We start from the raw sequence: 19,175 nt of genomic DNA, 5'->3' as shown, positions 1-19,175 counted from the left end.
ACAGTTGGCCACGTAGAAGTGACGGGTGGGTCTCAAATCCACTCTTCACGCCATAAGTAATGGAGTGAGCGGTGGATTAAAGTCAGCAATAACTTAAAATAGCTGGAGATTTAAGGTGGCAGTGGATTTAAGGTAGCAATTGATCTCCCAAAACCGACTTGCTATCTCCTAACAGTGAGTTCATATCTCACAACTACGACTTCCTATCTAGTAACAGTGAGATTCTGACATAATTAGAACTTATAATTGCATGATTATTTCATTTGCTATCTCGTACTTTGAGTTTCTGTTATATTCTCGCAATTATAATTTAGCATCTCAAAATTACTCTCAGTAACGTGACGCGCAAAACGGCACTGTGTGGCTCAACTCCAGAAAGAATTCAGGTCTTACAGTTGCAGAAATTTATTAAGCATAATTTAAATGTGAGAAAACATTCAAAATCCATTCTTACAATCATACACGCGGCAACAAGTCATCATAAAAATAGATCTCAGTGCAAATGGCTTAACGTACAATTATCATACAATGTGGTTTTACTCTTCAAACAGTACTGCACATGGTGTGCCCACGTGCGCCACGGCCGCGGGCTTCTCCTGAACGGGTCCGATTACTGGACAGACAATATTTGGTTCCGCGGTAGTCGACACAGCCCTGGAACGAAGGGCTTTGACAAACGGTCCACTACGAACAACAGGCATAGATTCTTCTCATCTAGTCAGCTTCTTTAAAAGGACTAAAAGTGGAATCTATCAGATGTTTAGATCTGAGTCGTCCAGGATGGTTTGGTGTGAAACGCTCTGTTCTAGAGAAACTTGCAGAGTCAGAATTGTCCTCTGTGGTGGTGATAGGAACCAGACGTCCACCTCTAAAAGCTCCTCACAGAAAGGTCCTACATGAAATTGACATTAATTCACTGACTGATATCTTTTATTTTACGTATACATATTAAAAAAAAACATTTATGGTGGAGGGATTCACGCAGTGAGTTACAAGGCAAAATAGTCCCCAGAAACCTACCTAGAAACTACTATGCTATCTTCAACATTACATGTAGTTTCTAGGCTCGTTCGGACTGACGACAGTATAGGGACACACCGTCCGGCTTTAAAACATTCTAAAGCAGAGTAAGGCAGCATTGCGATTGCTAAACTCCTCATGTTTGCTAAAACGATAAAGCCGTGCTGCAGCTTCCAGGCTTTCTGGTTCTGTCCAAGTTTTTAAAAAACTAGCAAAATTTCAGATCTCAGTCTAATAAGAGTCGGTTAGAGCAACAGTAGCTTGTAGGCTAACTTAAAGTAACCTTTACCTATTTTATTATTTTGACAAGAGGCTATAAAAGAGGTCGCTAAGAAACAGTGTCCCAATTTTAAGCTGCAACATGTAAGCTTTTGGCATTTGGAGACCCCTCTAGTGGAAGTGTGTAATTGCATGCAACGTGTGGAAGAACACTAATGTGGGCTGTGCTTTAAACCCCTTCGCTGAGCGGATTAATCTAATAAGTGAAGGAGAATTCAGTCAAAACTCGGTGAAAAACGTGTCGTCCGACGACGTCATTGAATTATCTACTACGGTCATCAAATCTTCTTCATCAGTATAAAATGGATTGTGGATTTGAGACCTAAACATCGAGCTGGACCTTCTTTTTGAGGCTGTGCGTGTGACATTAATACGCAAAAACTTACAATGGGTTCGGACTTCAAACGGCGACTTGTACATCTCATTTTGCCTGTTTTTAGCCTCCTGACTCAGAAATGCTACTTCTTTCAATTTGAACAAGAAATCAAGTCGTACATAGAGCAGCTTTAGAAGGGTTTCGCTGATGGGCTCATCGCGACCCCTGGTTCCCATCACCACGGCTGTGACTTGCTATGTTTCCACAGAGTTAACCATGTAACATCAAACCACTCAATGATTTAACATCTCAACCACTGAATTACACAGAAAATGAGTGGAATTGCCCTTTAAAGTTGTATCCTGACTAGAAGTTGGCACAGGGGGAAAGTCAAACACTAAGAACTCCACACAGTATATGTGCAAAAGTAGGTTCACACATGCACTCAGTTGCTCGCCTCTCCGACAGAGAGAAGTCCACTGGTTATTTGCTGAAGGAAAGGAGCGATCATCCTTGGCAGCTCTGCTAAATGATTATGACACGGTTTGACAGACAGCTGTACAAGGAAATCGACGGTGGTTAACTCTAAAACGACCCAAGGCTACTGGTCCAGATCAGGATGGTCCGTGAAGTCATTCCACCAACACTGAGTACCAACATCGCCAAAGAAGGCTGGTTTGTCGTCGTTTAACTCTACCATTGCATGCTAAAGCACACAATTCATTAGCAGCTAGAAATCGTGGGCTGTTTTTAAAACAATGCAGCAACACGAACATCCTAAATCGACTTAACGTCTGAAGGGGAATTCCACCGACTATCCAAAACTCCAGTATAATGAAATGGTCAAGATGTAAAGTCAGAGCTGTTCACAGTGGTGGTGATAGGAACCAGACGTCCACCTCTAAAAGCTCCCTCACAAAAAGTTTTTACAGGAGACGGTGATTTCTGAGAAACTGAAGACTTCCGTCTAAAACCCTTTTTTTTTTTTTTTTTTTTAATCCATTCATGGTGGAGGGGTACATGTAAGGTGCTGTGAGGCTAAATAGTCCCCAGAGAAAACCTATTTCTGTTTTACCATCATCAACGTTCCAGATAAATCTCAGAAGACTGTAGGCTCACTGGTGGTTTTGGATGTAGTCACGGTGACCCCTGGTTCCTATCACCACCACTGTAAAGAGCCTTGACAAATCAACCACTTCACACCAAACAACTCTGACTGACTTCCCATCTCAGCCGTTTGATTACGCAGAAATGAGGGGGGAAAAAATAAATAAAAAAGAAAAATCAGTGGAATTTCCCTTCTTCAGCAGTCTTTCTGCTTTGATGCGCTTCATTTAGCCCACAATCTCAAGGAAATTCTAGGGTCCTACACAACAAACAGAGGTGGCCGGGGAAACACCATGAAAGCAGACCATGGTCTCTGCACTGTGAACGCTGAGGAGGAGCTCCAAGTTGGTGCTCATGTGGTGCTAGTAATGCTATTTCTATCCGAAAGACACCACGAGGTGCAGCGTGAGGCCTCAATTCTTCCTTCAAAAACAGTTTTAAATCAGCTCCTTGGCAGATCGCCGGCCCCACGGCTGCGCCTTGTTTTGGTACGACTATTCCCAGCAGTACGCGAAGTAAAAGTGGCCAATCGGCAGGTTTGCAGTTACTCCTCTGCGAGCAGGCCGGGTCGGCTCCGCACGCGCTCGTAGAACAGCAGGTACGCGCTGGAGGAGAGCGCCTCCTGCAGGCTGGCTTTGCGCACCGAGTCGTCCGACACCCACAGCCACTGGAGACCGAAGGGGGAGGGGCTGCGGGGGGAGGGCGGTCCACGGCGGTACGTGATGAAGTGGCCCGAGTGCATGTCTCCATGGTGCACCAGCACAGCGGTCAACCGGAACAGGTACTCTGACGAGCTGGAGGAACAGGAGCGCAGTCGAGTTTAGTATTCGTTTTATGAGACATAAATAACAAAGTCAAACTGTTTTGATATCAATGGCGCACATTTATTTTCAACCCCTCAACCCACGAACACACAAGCTTCAATAAGCAAAAACTTCTTCTTCTTCTTCTTTCGGCTGCTCCCTTTAGGGGTCGCCACAACAGATCATCTGCCTCCATCTTGCCCTATCCACTGCCTCCTCTACTTTTACACCAACCATCTCCATGTCCACCTTCACTACATACATAAACCTTCTCTGAGGTCTACCTCTTCTCCTTCTGCCCGGCAGCTCCATCTCCAACATTCTTTGCCCAATATATCCACTATTCCTCCTCAACACATGTCCAAACCATCTCAACCTGGCCTCTCTGGCTTTATCTCCAAACTGCTCCACCTTCACCGTCCCTCTGATCTGCTCATTTCTAATCTTGTCCATCCTGGTCACTCCCAACGAAAATCTCAGCTTCTTCATCTCCGCCACCTCCAGCTCAGCCTCCTGTCTTTTAGACAGAGCCACAGTCTCCAAACCAGACATCATAGCAGGACGCACTGCTGTCTTGTAAACCTTCCCTTTCACTCTTGCTGCTATCCTTCTGTCACACATCAGCCCTGACACCCGTCTCCACCCACTCCATCCTGCCTGCACCCTCTTCTTCACCTCTTTTCTACACTGTCCATTGCTCTGGATGGTTGACCCAAGATATTTGAAGTCATCCACCTTTACGACCTCTACTCCTTGCATCTTCAAATAAGCAAAAACTACTGTTTAATTTAAAAAAAAGCAGTGAAATAAAAAGTATTCTGAATAAAACAGTCTAGAAGTGGATTTCCTGTCAAATCTTAAATAAGCAGAAAATTATGATGCATTTAAGCTTCCAACTTAGCCCAACAGTGGACTGGGCTCAGCTAATGTAGCACTGCGAAACTCGAAAGCGTCAAGGAAAGGAGGAAGTCTAGCCATTCACTCACAGCAGCACAAACCAGGAGCCCCCGCTGGCAGAGTTAGTCAGCCGAGTACAGGGATGTTTACATATACAGTCATATGCAAAAGTTTGAACACCCCAAATCAAATGACATGTTCTCCAAGCGAAAGTAAATGAACACATTCTAAACAGGGAACAACTGCGGCATTTTCCACACATTTCAGTGCAGTACTAGTATTTACTTGCAGAATTTCACATATGGAGAAAAAATACAGCATAAAATATTCTTTGTAGAGGACACGGCAACTTATTTATACAGAAAAAACATCATGTGGCCAAGGGTGCCCAAACTTTTGAACACAATATTTTTTATGTTACACCAGAATAAACCTTTTGTTTCTTTTAACCCTGTACTGCATGCATTATGAGAGCAATTTAAAACATTCAATTAACCTTTCTTGCATAAAATATACCTGATTACTTAGTCATTAAATGTTTTATTATTAATAATAGTAATAAATAATGAGAAAAATGATATAGAGCCTTGTTCCCTGAAGTGGTGAGACTTGGCTTTGACTGGCTAAATCCATTCCACAATGTTGCTTCTAGGCAATAAACATATTTCGACAAAAAAAGATGAGATACTAACTAAGATACTAGATATTAAGATACTATTTTATTGTTAACCTCATCATTGCCTTTAAATATGTATAGTGTTACTGTAAAGTGGGGAAAATTAGTTGTTGCCCTGAGGCAACGTTGTCCAATAGAGGATGACGTTTGACAATTTCATATGTCAACTGAAAGGGAAAAATCCATGGGATAAGATTTTAGGCCACAAATCCCAGACCTAATATAAAATCTCCAAATAACCGCTTTCCAGGTGACATTATGGACACCAGCACTAACAAGAACTGCCTGTTGGGTCTCTACTGCACCATATAAGCGTCTGAATTACCTGTAGTCATATGTGAGGTTGAGCTGAGGACCGAGTCCAGGAGAACGGATGAAGACGGACGAGAAGGCTCCGTTTGTGAGAGGTTTGTTGTTGTTGTGATGCTCTGGGTCTGAAAGTAAAACAGAGTTCAATGATAATTTTTTAAAAATGAATTACAGACACAGTTTACCACGAGTCTCTGTACCCACCCTAGTCACAATGGAGGCCCACAGTCTGCACTATGTGCTGCAAAGTATCTAAACAGAGTGAATTTTGATATTTAAGGTCCACTAAATCTCCATAATAAGCACTGACCAATACAATGGGACTCTCTGGAGCTGCTGTACCTGCCAAATGCCAGGTATTGGGGGCAGTCGTGGGCTGGAGGTTAGGGAATTGGCCCTGTGACCGGAAGGTTGCTGGTTCGATCCCCAGGGCTGACAGTCCGTGACTGAGGTGTCCTTGAGCAAGACACCTGACCCCTAACTGCTCCCCGGGCGCCGTGGATAGGGCTGCCCACTGCTCCGGGCAAGTGTGCTCACTTCCCCCCTAGTGTGTATGTGGTGTTTCACTTCACGGATGGGTTAAATGCGGAGGTGGTATTTCCCCGGTTGTGGGATCAAAAAAGTATCACTTAACAGTGTTTCTCAGCTCTGGTCCTGGAGGTCTACCACACCGCACTTTGTAGTGTTTTCCCTGCTGCTAACACACCTAATTCAACCAATCAGCTCATTAATAGTCCATCACTGAGTTAAAGTGGCTGTGTTAAAGCAGGAAAAGCACTTAAAAGTGCAGGTCAGTGGGCATCCAGGACCGGAAACACTGGGCTAGAGAGGCATAAAGCCCCCTGCACAGGGCTGTGGAGCAGAGGAACGTTTCCGGCGGTGCAGAAACATCCCACTTTGGCATAAAGTAAAAAGTGAACTAAAGCTTTCTGCGTCTCTTTCGCCGACCCTCACCGACACCGTTGACGACGGTCTGGTCGTGCGAGTCTCCTGTCGCGTCGCTGCTGCTGGGTTTAGGGGCTCTTCTGGGCTTCTGGAGCCTCTGAGCTGCACTGCAGTGTTTATAACGGTCCATACTCAGATACTCAGAGAACTGAACATGTTCCTGTCTCTTTATCGGAGCGCCCTCAGTGGACCAGGTCAGCCTCTGCAGGTGGATGCACAGACACTGTGGAAGCTGGAGAGGAGGACAGATCACACACACACACACACACACACACACACACACACACACACACACACACACACACACACACACTAAATCAGACACATGGCCTTTAACCAAGCCTTTTTTTTTTTTTTTTAAATAATTTGTTTCATTTAATTTATTAATTAATTTCTGAATCATTCACAAGAAAGTACTGAATAACTCACAGATGTTACTGAACGATACGCAGCAGACGCAGAATTATTTAAAGAATTTTACAATAATCCATGGTAGTTACTGAAGAGAAGACACTGAATCGTTTATAGTAATTATTAAGTAACTCATAGTTATTTCACAATAAATCAAGATCAAACACAAACTATAACTCCACAGTTTAGGGGGCTAAATGTGACTCAGTCAATCCGGATTACGCAATGAACCAAAGTCCTGATTTAGAGCTGACCGGTCTAGACTGAGCCGAGCAGACGAGAGCATTTAAGAGGCGCTCTTTACTCTAAATGTGTCGCAGGTTAACCGTCACCCAGTTGGCACAGAGCAGACAGACCCAGAATAGTTTGTTGTGAATGGAGAGAACCAAGAGGCACATCCACCTTTCCGAGCTTAAGCTGCTTAATGAACGTCGTCCTCTGGCTCTCAACGACCTGTCCGTTCACCACCTCGCCGGCCTGCGTCTGCACATGCATGACGGAGAAAGAGCCTTGTTATAATTACAGCAGACAAACATACATATAAATACATCTAACAGAAAACGGTGATGTGACGCCACCATACTGCGCTGCACATAGGAATATATTAAAGAGCCACATTTTAAATCTTTGTAACTCATTTTTACCCCTTAAAATTAAACAAGCCGTCTTTGTTGTTGCCTTTAAGGCTGACAGGTGTCATTGCCTGTATTGTACCTCATTCAAAAAGCACTCTACACTGTAACACTCCTTATAACTTCAGTGAAAGTGCGCAGGGCTAACCTGCTGTTTTAATGACATCACAAAAACCATGAATTGAAAACGGGCGGCACGGTGGCGTGGTGGGTAGCGCTGTCGCCTCACAGCGAGGAGGGCCTGGGTTTGATTCCCCGACCGGGCGGCCAAGGTCCTCTCTGTGTGGAGTTTGCATGTTCTCCCCGTGTCTGCGTGGGTTTCGACCGGGTTCTCCGGTTTCCTCCCACAGTCCAAAGACATGCAGTCAGGCCAATTGGACGTGCTAAATTACCCCTGGGTGTGAGTGTGTTAGTGTGTGTTTGTCTGCCCTGCGATGGACTGGCGACCTGTCCAGGGTGTATTCTTCCGCCCGAAGACTGCTGGGATAGGCTCCAGCAACCCCGCGACCCTGACGAAGAAAACGGGCTGTTTTCGCACTTTCCATATACGGACCGTACTGGGGAGGGAATGGCATGGGGACAGTCATGGAACCTGCCTTGTGACCAGAAGATCAGTGGTTCGGTCGCCTGAGGTGCCCTTCAGCAAGACACCTAACCCCCAACTTGTCCACAGGGCTTAAACTGTTTTATTCCCAAATAAGGGTTTTCCAATGATAAGGGCCCTTTAAGCTCAGGAGTAACTCCAATAAAGAGCTAAACTGAAGGAGCAGTGATGTCTCGGTTTAGAGGTGGCAGTCCAGTGGTTGTTTCTTTATCCCCTATGTAGAACAGCAGAGGGAGGAGTCACAGAACTGGGAGGGGTTTTGAGTGTCGAATGTGACCGAGATACTGAATCGATTTGAGCGGATAAAGATGTTTTAAATGTGTGTTGGTTGCATTTCCGCCTGCACTTTATCACGGATAACGTCCAGTCCTGATACTTAAATACATCGTCAGGTGTAAACGGGTCAGAGTGTGTCGTGTGTTTACTCAGTGAATCAGACTGGTAGCTTACCTTGGTGCAGTTTTCACACTCCACCTCCTTAATGGTTTCAGAAGAGATGAAATGCTGAAGACACTGATCCAGAGTGAGCGGCCGACCCTGGAGGACAAACCACTGCTATCACATCTGATCTAAGTGGCAGAGTTATGCAGTTATCTGTGAAGATTCTCCTTTAAAGTACAGGTAAAGCAGCTTTCCCCTTACCCAAGATGTAGTTGATATAATATATATATAGTAAGTACATGTCAAACTTCTTCTAGTGTCCAGGTCTTTATAAAGGCAGCAGAGACCTGTCGATGTGGTTTAGGACACAGCGTGGCTTGGACCTGGACACTGGATGTGAAGTTTTAGGGACACAATTGCAAAACAGATGTGACCCCTAGTGTTTGAAAGACACCAAACTCAGCTGATCGACTAAATCTGGGGTAAGAGTGGTCACTGAGCCACTCCTTTAAGGCCAAAACATACGAGATGTTTCACGCAAGTGACCACAGGTCTGCTTTGCTTACCCACTGAACGGCAGGAATGGAGAGAGAGAGGCTGTCGAACGAATCGTAACGCACTGGACTCTGCGAACAACAACAGCGCATGTTTAATGACCTTCTATAAACACACCAACAAACAATGTTTCCACACCACGCTGACTTTTTCAAAAACATCCTGAATCCAGATCCCGAATATTTTTTGGAATATCCTTTAAAAAGCTACTCATTCACGCAAATGAAGTCCTGAAGACTCCGAGTCGTTATTCTCAGAGTTAAAGACACACTTACGCCTGATAAACACTGCACTGCTGTAATCTCCTAATCTGTGGGAGGTGAATCCCAGGAGAATATAAACCGTGTAACATACCTGCCGCTCACAGTGTTTACAGGCCATGTAGCTTGTTAAGCGTCCATGGAAAGGATGCTGAGTCCTCCAGAGGCTGGGAATAGGATGCAGCGGTCCTGACGACACAAGGAAAGAAAAAAAAGAAAAAAAAAAAAAAAAAAAAAACATTGGCTACATTAGTGCTTTTGGTTCAACTGTGATGGTAACAGAGTTCAACTAAGTTTAGAGGAATTTTTTAGGGGAAAAATGAAATTGACACCATTCCTCTCCCTCATGTCAATCAGCCAAGACGTGTTTGGTGTCTGAGGTTCACTTATTGAGTTTTGCACTGGTATTCCATGTGGTTGCCTGGGTATTGCTACATGGGTGCTATGGTATTCCAGGTGGTTGCAGGGGTATTGCTACATGGGTGCTATGGTATTCCAGGTGGTTGCAGGGGTATTGCTACATGGGTGCTACAGTATTCCAGGTGGTTGCCAGGGTATTGCTACATGTGTGCTATAGTATTCCAGGTGGTTGCCAGGGTATTGCTACATGTGTGCTATAGTATTCCAGGTGGTTGCCTGGGTATTGCTACATGGTGTGCTACAGTATTCCAGGTGGTTGCAGGGGTATTGCTACATGGGTGCTACAGTATTCCACGTGGTTGCCTGGGTATTGCTACATGGTGTGCTACAGTATTCCAGGTGGTTGCAGGGGTATTGCTACATGGGTGCTATAGTATTCCAGGTGGTTGCAGGGGTATTGCTACATGGGTGCTATAGTATTCCAGGTGGTTGCCTGGGTATTGCTACATGGGTGCTATAGTATTCCAGGTGGTTGCCTGGGTATTGCTACATGGGTGCTATAGTATTCCAGGTGGTTGCCTGGGTATTGCTACATGGGTGCTATAGTATTCCAGGTGGTTGTAAGGGAGTTGCCAGGTGCTTTGCATTGCGCAATCACTAATTTAAAAACAATGTTGTCTTATGGTTTTTAGGTAGGCCTGGATCTTTAATTAATAGAAAATACGCAGAATTTAAATCACAGTCGCAATGCTGGTCAGAACAATCACAATCAGATACTGTCCCCAAATCGTTTAGCCTCAAAGCAAATTCAGACACCCAACATGTCTTGGCTGATCGAATAAATTTGCAGTAATGGAGTAAAACTGAGTACGTTTCACTCCTGCCAAACTTTCCCTTTAAAATCTAAACTAAACAAGGCGCTCACCTCGACTCCTGCAGCTTATTGTTTTTTCACTGGACTCCACAGACTTCTGCAACAGCAAGCATCAACTGTGAGTGAGTTTCCCCACAACAGGCAAATTACCGTCATGCGTTTAGAGAACGGAACAATGGCCCGGTGTGACAGTCGGCGTAAGTAATCAGACTGCGGTGCGACTGACTGTGCTCGGGTGTTACCTCCAGCGTTTCCATGTCGAACAGGTGAGTGACTTTGGGCCGCCGGCCGCGCTCCTCCTCCAGCGAGGAGGTGAGGACGTGAAATAGCTCATGAGCGTCCTGAGAAGTGAAAAATGAATAAATCAATCAATCCCATATGCACAGAAACCATGAGTGTACCACTGTGTGTTCATCTGCATATCACAACCCTGCAAAAATCTGAGCGCGCCGAACTTCCAGTCCAAACTGCCTTCTTTGAAGAAACCTGCAGGGATATTTTTCCATACCTCCAAAGTTCAGTCTTAGAAGTTGGTTGCTGAGCAGTCTTCAAAAGCAAAGGATGGACAGAAACACCTGTGGATGTTTTCAGAGCTGAAGCAGCTTGATTTTCTCCGCTCTCTCGAAGACGAAAGCTTTAAGTGCTGTTTATCTACAGTTTTGGTGTCTACCAGGCATTTCAGGTGGTTGTTAGGAACCCCACTTTCTTTGTAGCTTTAGTCCTTTTTTTAAACTCGTTTTGGACACTCCCGTTTCTTCCTTTAATTTTCTTTGACCTTCTCTTTCCTCACGTAAGAGAATTATCTTACATCTATCTCCTGAATACTGAAGAAGTCGCGCTTAATGGCTGTTTTCATGGGAAATTGAATAAAGGAAAGGATTCTCAATATTTGACCATTTATAAAACAAGGGCAACGACCTTTTAAACCGAATTAATTGCAATTCTTTACAAACGATACTGCTTCACTGTGAAGGGCATAGTTTGGTTTGATAAGATTACTTTAATATCATTTTTTTTTTTTTTTTTTTTTTTTTTTTTTAAAGTGCTCATATGTGACGAGGGGAACTATTTACACAGTCCCCGTCTCAAAATTCACCTGTTCCTCAAAGGAGCTAATGTGCCATCTGTGTAGCCGAAGAGCTTCTAACAGGCATCCAGCGTCCAGCACGTCGTCCTCCACAGGCTCGTGACTGGACAGAGCTGGTCAGCAAAAGGCAGACAAAGAAGAACAAGAGTGGATTCAAAAGCCTGTTTTATCTCCTCATCCCATAAAATCAAAGACCGTTTTTATGACTAACTCATCAAGATCCAGGAGACGTTTTAAACCCAGACAAAAGTGACGACATTTTAATGGAAGATTAAGATTTAATTTGATCAAATTGAATTCATTTGCCTTTTAAATGTGATATAATATGTGACCAGAGACAAAAATGACATGGCACAAAAGGACCGTTACACAAGCCCATTGAACTACAGACAGAGATTAGTGGTTAGTGACTGCCAGCGCAGCTGTAGACCTGACAGTGACGCAGACAGACAGACAGGCTGTACCTTTAAGCAACTGCAGCAGGGTTCTAGACAGCCGAGTGTCCGTCTCTGGCCTGGCTAGACTGACGCTGCTCTGGCTAAAGTCTTCCAGCCATCTGATGAAGGACGGGCAGGCGGCCAGGCCCTGCAGCAGCGAGTTCATGAAGCAAGTGTTGCCCAGGTTCAGGAGCCCGGGCACCATACCTACCGAGAACACCACAAACCAAAGGTTATCGGTTTCAGGTTCCACAGAAACTGCCGCGAGAACGACGGCTGGGTTCTTTACCTTTCCGCTTCTTCTTCCTGTCTGTGATTGGGCCCCAAAGGACGTACACCCCTGCGGCCATGGCTGCGGCTATCCCGCCGATCACGCCCCAGTTCTTCATCATCTTATTCCTGCGAACAGAACAGACGGACGATTTTCACCCAAACCTGACGCACTTGAGATTCCGTCACCCTGTTCATATGCCGGCTAGTAAAGGGCCCATATCACGGAAAACCACAATCTCCCGCCTTTTGTGAAAGACTTTAATCTCTCCTCAGTCCATAGGTGGAATCTAAGCTGCAGCCACAGCCTGTTTTGAACACACTGATTTGTGAGGTCACAAAAACTGCATTTGCATATCATGCATTAGTTTCAGGGCTGCCGCTACACAGAAACTGTGGGTCAATAACAATATCCCATTTTTTTCACATACGCCGCTTCTCGACGGGTATGAAGTAGAAAAACATCGTTTGAAAATACAGGTTACCCTTTACATTGTACACACACACACACACATACATACATACACACACACACACACACACACCTCAAACTCTGTCCAATGCAGATTACCTTTTAAGTATTTTTGACCCAATATTCATATAATTCTGATACATTTTGTACTACATTTACATGTTGGACATCAATGGATTAAACAACAGCTATAGAACGTTCTATACAGCCGTCTGATTGATAACCATCTTATATGACCAAACCCTGGGCTAAAACCTTTTACTTAACTTAGTAAATTAACCTAAAACTTCATCTTAAAGCAAAAAATACTGTTATTTTAAACAGATAATGACTAAACCCTCGACCTACTCTTGTCCTTTTGGGAGCATTTCAGTCTAAAGCACTAGGCTAAATCTCATTTGATCCATCGGAAGTGTCCTTAAAGGGCCCATATCAGGGAAAACCGAAGGTTCCTCCCCGTTTCAGGCAGGATGTAAACACTGTTAATACAGCCCACAGACTGTACTACACTAACTGTTAGAATTCGGGGTTTGTGACGTCACCGTTCAGCCCCGCCCACTCGCGCTGAAGTTATGAGGAGCGTTTCAGCCTTCAGACTGCTTTCTGAACGAGGCACAGCCAATCAGGCAGAGCGCATTTACATATGCATCAGTCTTAAAGGTACAGCAAGCAAAAAAAACAACAACAACAACAAAAAAAAACAGCTCATTCTGTAGGATAAAGAGGAAAAATGAGGCATGACTGATTTTGGGTACATGAAAGTCATAAGTGGACCTCAAAGTAAAAATAGTAATAAAATAATAATGAAAACTGTAGGATTTGGGCTTTAAGTAACCTAAGTAAGGTTAAGGTAAACTAGCCACCAGGTTACTCGGCTCCTTTTGGGCTGCGTGCTAACGTCCCCAGGCCTAACCTGCTGTAAACAAAGACAAACCGTCTAAGATAAATGCCGGTTCCTCCAAACGAACCCTGGGTAGTGTGTTCAGAGAACCATTAATGTTTACTGCGCTATTCTCCAGCTCCTTGTTCGAATTTCCCCGTTCCACCTTAAATGGCGCAGCTGTTAGACTGAGGAGCCCAGGGCGCCTGAATGTAGCCCCCGCACCATTTAAGGTGGAACGGAAAATTCGAACAAGGAGCTGGAGAATAGGAAGCTGACTTAAGCCTCGTCTAAATAAAGAGCCCCAGCGAGTTTTCCGACGCTTTCACGGACCCCAGCGGTCTGTGGGGCCATAAGCGGAGCTGTCGGTGTTCCGAGCCTCCTGACCCAAATCCCCCCGCCGTGTCTGAACTGAGCGGCGTCAGAGCTGCTGGGTTAGCTCCGTTCGCCGGGGCTCCGCGCACTAAACGCAGAACAAACCACCCGCTTTTAAAACACGCTTCTCCGTCTCACATACCGACCTGGCGGAGGACCCTGAGCGCAGAAACTCCCGGACCAGCTCGTCTGCGGCCTGCTGTCTGCACCAGGGCATCTTCCTCCACACGGCGGAACTGTAAACACGCCGCACGCTTGTTGCTCCACGGGCCTCTTGCTCGTTGACGACACGGCCGGGGGACGCGTTCCAATACACGCACTTGCGTTCTAGAACACTTGGCTAGTGCGCACTCCTAGCTGGTGTTCAGCTGGTGTGCACTTATTCTACAGTGTTAAAAAAGGTTCTTCAAGGGTTCTTTAACAAAGTTAATAATTCTGATTAGAATCTAGAACCATTGCATGCTTAAATGGTTCTCCAGACTGATAGAGAATGTGTTGTATACAGTTCTACATAGAACCGTTTTCAAATGGTTCTATATAGCACCATAAAGGGTTCTTCTAAACCCTGAGTAGACTGATAAATCAATGTGATCAGTGATTAATCGCTCTGCTAAAGCCTGAGTGGACTGATAAATCAATGTGATCAGTGATTAATCGCTCTGCTAAAGCCTGAGTGGACTGATAAATCAGTGTGATCAGTTATTAATCGCTCTGCTAAAGCCTGAGTAGACTGATAAATCAATGTGATCAGTTATTAATCGCTCTGCTAAAGCCTGAGTGGACTGATAAATCAATGTGATCAGTTATTAATCGCTCTGCTAAAGCCTGAGTGGACTGATAAATCAATGTGATCAGTGATTAATCGCTCTGCTAAAGCCTGAGTGGACTGATAAATCAATGTGATCGGTTATTAATCTCAGCGTTACTGAGCTCTGCTAAAGCCTGAGTAGACTGATAAATCAATGTGATGATCAGTTATTGATCTCAGTGTTATTGAGCTCTACTAAAGCCTGAGTAGACTGATAAATCAATGTGATGATCAGTTATTGATCTCAGTGTTATTGAGCTCTCTTAAAAGGATGATCAAAATAATATTAGCATGCTTGTCTAGGCAAAAACCTTTTAACATTTCTTCCCCAGTGTCTATAAGTAAGCACACAAAGAGAGACTGATACACCAAGCTGTGTTATTATCTTCATTTGGGTGATTTTCCTGTTTACTCTGGATGAGTTAGCCACCCTGCTAACTGTGATGTTAGCTCATTGGCTAACCCCAGCTGCACCAAACTGACTCCAGCAGCACCGGTTGTCTTGACTTTTTGCTTCAGACCACAGCGCATCACTCTGCTGTCACAAATAAATAAATAAATACAACCTCACTTCCAGAAAGGTTGGGACACTGTGCAGAATGTAAATCCTTTAGACCACATTTTTAAGGAAAATACTACAAAGACAACATATCAAATGTTAAAACCGAGGAGTTTTACTGTTTTTTGAAAAATATCTGCCCATTTTGAATTTGATGCCAACACCACCTTCCAAAAAACTTGGGATGGGGGCGTGTTTACCGCTGTGTTTCATCACCTCTTCTTTAACATCACTCGGACTCTCTTAATACAGAGCAATGCCGTTATAATACGTGCAGAATGTGGTTTTACATCGTCTTGCTGAAATAATCAGGGCCTTCCCTGAAAAAGACGTCATCTGGATGGCAGCCTATGTTGCCAAAAACCTGTATATATCGTTCAGCATTAATGCTGCTTTCATTGATGTGCACGTCACCCATGCCATGTGCACTAATGCACTCCTACACCATCGTGAAAACTGGCTTCTGAACTGTGCACTGATAACAAGCTGAGCGGTCTTTCGCCCGGAGGACAGTGTCCATGATTCCCAAAAAGAATTTCATCAGACCACAGGACACTTTCCTCTTCCCATCAGTCCATTTTAAATGAGCTCAGGCCCAGAGAAGGCGGCAGCATTTCTGGATCCTGTTGATGTCGTTTTTTCTTTGTGTTTTAGAGTTTTTTAGCATTCATGGAAGCAGTGACAGTTTTCACAGACAGTGGTTTTCAGTGTTTCTGAGTCCGTGCAGTGACTTCCACTACAGAATCATGTTTTTAATGCAGTGCCGCCTGCTGGCCCAAAGATCACGGCTAGCAAATGCTGTTTTTTGGCTCTGTCTCTCACATACAGAGATTTCTCCAGATTCTCTCAATCTTTTAATCATATTATGTACCGTAAAGGAAAAGCAAAAAGCGTTATTCTTTTCTTATCTGCCTCCACAGTCTTTCACAGAGTGGCGAGGACTTTACGTCTGAAAGACTCGGCCTCTCTGAGATGCTTTTTTATACCCCGTCATGTTACTGACCTGCTGCCAGTCACCCGCCAGGTGTTTTTTTTAGCATTACACAGCTTTACCAGCCTTTTGTTTCCCTGTCCCAACTTTTTTGGAAATGTTTTTGGCATCAAATACTAAATGGGCAACTATTTTCCCAAAAAACAGTCAATTTCAACATTTGAAATGTTGTCTTTGCACTATTTTCAATGAAATCTCTTGTTTAAATGATTTGCACACCATCGCATTTTATTTTTATTTACATTCTGCACGGCATCCCAACTTTTTTGGAAATGGCTTTGTAATTATGCATATATTCCTCCCGGGCTGCAGTAGGCAAGTTAGCAAACAGCTCCCGCTGTTGTCATCCACACAACGCTCTGCTACCATAAGTGTGTAATTATCTGAGATCATTATCTTCACTTTTTGTTTTTACTGTTTGTGGCCAGACAGTTAGCTAGATTGCTAACTGCAGCGAAAGAGGATTCTTGTCACAAGTGGTCTGGACCACCCTCAGTCACCCGGTTCACCACAAATGTCTAGTGTGGCAGCAGCTGTTTGGTACGCAAAACCACACAAGTGCTATAAACGGACCTGGTGGGGCGGCGGAGGGGATACAGTGTTAGGGAAACAGGCTGTGGGCCTTTTAAGAGTGTTTCTCTCCTTTAGCGGCTGCAGGGTGAGCACAGTTTGCCATCATCAAGGTTTTTTGGCCTGGTAGGTGCTGCTATGTGGCCTGCTGAGATCAGACAGCAGCAGCTGAAAAAGCAAAAGGCTGATACTAAAACCATTCAGAAAACCATACACTACAAAGGCCATGAAGCCAGAGGCCTCTACAGCCAAACGTGATGTATTAAGCTTTCGGCCTGTCTTAGCGGCTCAGCACGTCCTCCAGCGGCCTCAGACTGTAAATACACCGTCGTTACAGTCGTTACTAACGATCCCATCCAGGCCAGGTCACGGTATTCACCTGTGCTTAGTGTATATGAGCTGGGGCTACAGCATAATGAAACAGGCTGAATCTCAAACAGCCAATCCTCCCTGTTTATCGCGCTAGATAAGTTCTAACATCCCAGCATCTACACTTACATTCTTCATTATTTCTCCGGTATGGAATTTTCCACACATGGCTTAATCCCAAAAGGCTATTTGTTTGTACTGTTTCAGTGCAGGATCCAATGTTTTAATTCGGAAACAGTGCACTAGGTAGGGAACAGGGAGCTATTTGAGACCCAGCCAAATAGACACAATTGACTTAAAGAAGCAGTTCATCTCTCAGCCTCACCACGTTCACAAAATTCATGATTTTGTATCGTCTCACTCTTTGTTTCTCTCTCTATCCAACGTGTATGTCAAAGATATAACACCGGGAATCTCACCCACAGCGACGAGGAAATGATGGCTAATGAATACGGTCTGGATATTCAGCCTCCTATTGGTAACTATCTGGCTCCCTTCTGCGTTTGCCAGCTGGCAGAAAACAAAAGCTCCTCCCACCTTCCAGCGACACCACCAGAAGGGTATTTTTCTATTCTTTAAACTGTTCAATCTTGAGACTTCTAGAGAGTAAACAGGCTTGTTGTGCACTGATGGAAGACACTGGTAGGCACATTTACAACAGATGTACAGATTTACGTAGGTAGGTAAAGGTAGTGTTAGGAGTCTTGCCCAAGGACTGATATAATGTAGGGTGCTTACCCAGACGGGCGTGGGGGGGGGGGGTGTAGGGGGGTGCAGAAGGCAGAGTAGAAGGCAGAGGTGTTACCCACCACACTATACAACCACTTTTTTTTTTTTTTACGTAAATGTTTTAATGTGTTTTTTGTGATTTGAAATTACATTTAAAAAATTACATTAAAAAAAATTAAAATATTACAAAAAAAAATTCAAAAATTCTTGTGTTTATATTTTATTAGTCCCACAAATGGGGAAATTCCACCTCTGCATTTAACCCATCCGTGAAGTGAAACACCACATACACACTAGTGAACACACACACTAGGGGGCACACACACACACACACACACACACACTAGGGGGCACACTTGCCCTATCCACGCTGCCCGGGGAGCGATTGGGGGTCAGGTGTCTTGCTCAAGGACACCTCAGTCATGGACTGTCGATGCTGAGGATCGAACCGGCGACCTTCCGGTCACAGGGCCAGTTCCCTAACCTCCAGCCCACGACTGCCCCCAAATTGGTAAATTACTTGGTAAATTGTTGCCATTTGGCAACAATGCACAATTGTACCACAGTACCATAAAATCTATATATATATAAAAAAAGCACCATAAAATTTATTTTTTCTCTAAAACCATCTTTTTATCCTTTTATCGGAAAGAAGAACAAACAAATCCAACTGCTACTTGTTGAAATGTTTGACCAAATGTTTACAAATAGAGGATATTCGTATAATTTCAGCTGGTATTTGGAATGTATGGTAATAACACCAAGATAAAACATTCCTGATCGTGTGATATCAAACAATATTTGTCCTTTAAAAGCTAAAGACCCTCTTTCCACTCTTAAATATCTAAACCCAGATTCTGTGTAACTGCTTTTTAGTCAAACTCAGATAAAGGAATTGTGGCAGCGCCGCACAGTACAGGGTTAAACCGCAGTGGGCCAATCAGAGCAGCGAGTCCTGCTCCGAGTTGCCCAAAATCATATCAACCAATCACAGCAGCCGCCTGTGGAAAGTAACCAATCAGAGCGCGGGATGTGGGCGTTCCTCTGCCCTCTCCCCACGCCCACCCGCTAGGAAACCTCGACGACTAATCAAAGCAGCGATTTGTAGGAACGGACCAATCAGAAGGCGGGATGTGGGCGTCGTCTTAGCGTGTGAGAGCGGCTCGGCCAATCAGAGACGCGACTTCGGCCGACGGACC

At 44.5% G+C, this 19,175-nt stretch overlaps 1 protein-coding gene across 2 annotated transcripts; it reads right to left on the bottom strand.

Annotated features, from left to right (window-relative positions):
• Window positions 1-389: 389 nt before the first annotated feature.
• usp30 (ubiquitin specific peptidase 30) lies at window positions 390-14,222 on the bottom strand. 2 transcript variants are annotated; one of them, XM_017709291.2, is made up of 13 exons: window positions 14,097-14,222; window positions 12,243-12,352; window positions 11,981-12,160; window positions 11,526-11,629; window positions 10,672-10,770; window positions 10,481-10,526; window positions 9,290-9,384; window positions 8,947-9,006; window positions 8,450-8,536; window positions 7,166-7,246; window positions 6,362-6,584; window positions 5,424-5,532; window positions 390-3,516 (listed from the first exon to the last, which is right to left on the bottom strand). In XM_017709291.2, exons 1-13 carry the CDS (start codon window positions 14,165-14,167, stop codon window positions 3,267-3,269), a joined length of 1,515 nt encoding a protein of 504 aa, XP_017564780.1. In that variant the 5' UTR covers window positions 14,168-14,222; the 3' UTR covers window positions 390-3,266. The 2 variants fall into 2 exon arrangements, with proteins under 2 accessions (XP_017564780.1, XP_037387734.1); XM_037531837.1 differs by having other exon boundaries at window positions 14,093-14,193.
• Between the last annotated feature and the right edge of the window lie 4,953 nt (window positions 14,223-19,175).

Source organism: Pygocentrus nattereri, chromosome 20, assembly GCF_015220715.1.
Source record: "Pygocentrus nattereri isolate fPygNat1 chromosome 20, fPygNat1.pri, whole genome shotgun sequence".
Taxonomy (NCBI): Eukaryota; Metazoa; Chordata; class Actinopteri; order Characiformes; family Serrasalmidae; genus Pygocentrus; species Pygocentrus nattereri.
The sequence above is the reverse complement of the archived record's forward strand: the minus strand, read 5'-3'. Positions and strand labels throughout refer to the sequence as shown.

What these genes read in the sequence shown, in the direction of transcription:
- usp30 (XM_017709291.2), bottom strand. Translation starts at nt 14,167, where the DNA reads ATGCCCTGGTGCAGACAGCAGGCCGCAGACGAGCTGGTCCGGGAGTTT. An exon ending in CAGGAAGAAGAAGCGGAAAG is followed by an intron (nt 12,161 to 12,242) that starts GTAAAGAACCCA and finishes TGTTCTCGGTAG; the next exon opens with GTATGGTGCCCGGGCTCCTG. An exon ending in TCGACATGGAAACGCTGGAG is followed by an intron (nt 10,527 to 10,671) that starts GTAACACCCGAG and finishes TTGCTGTTGCAG; the next exon opens with AAGTCTGTGGAGTCCAGTGA.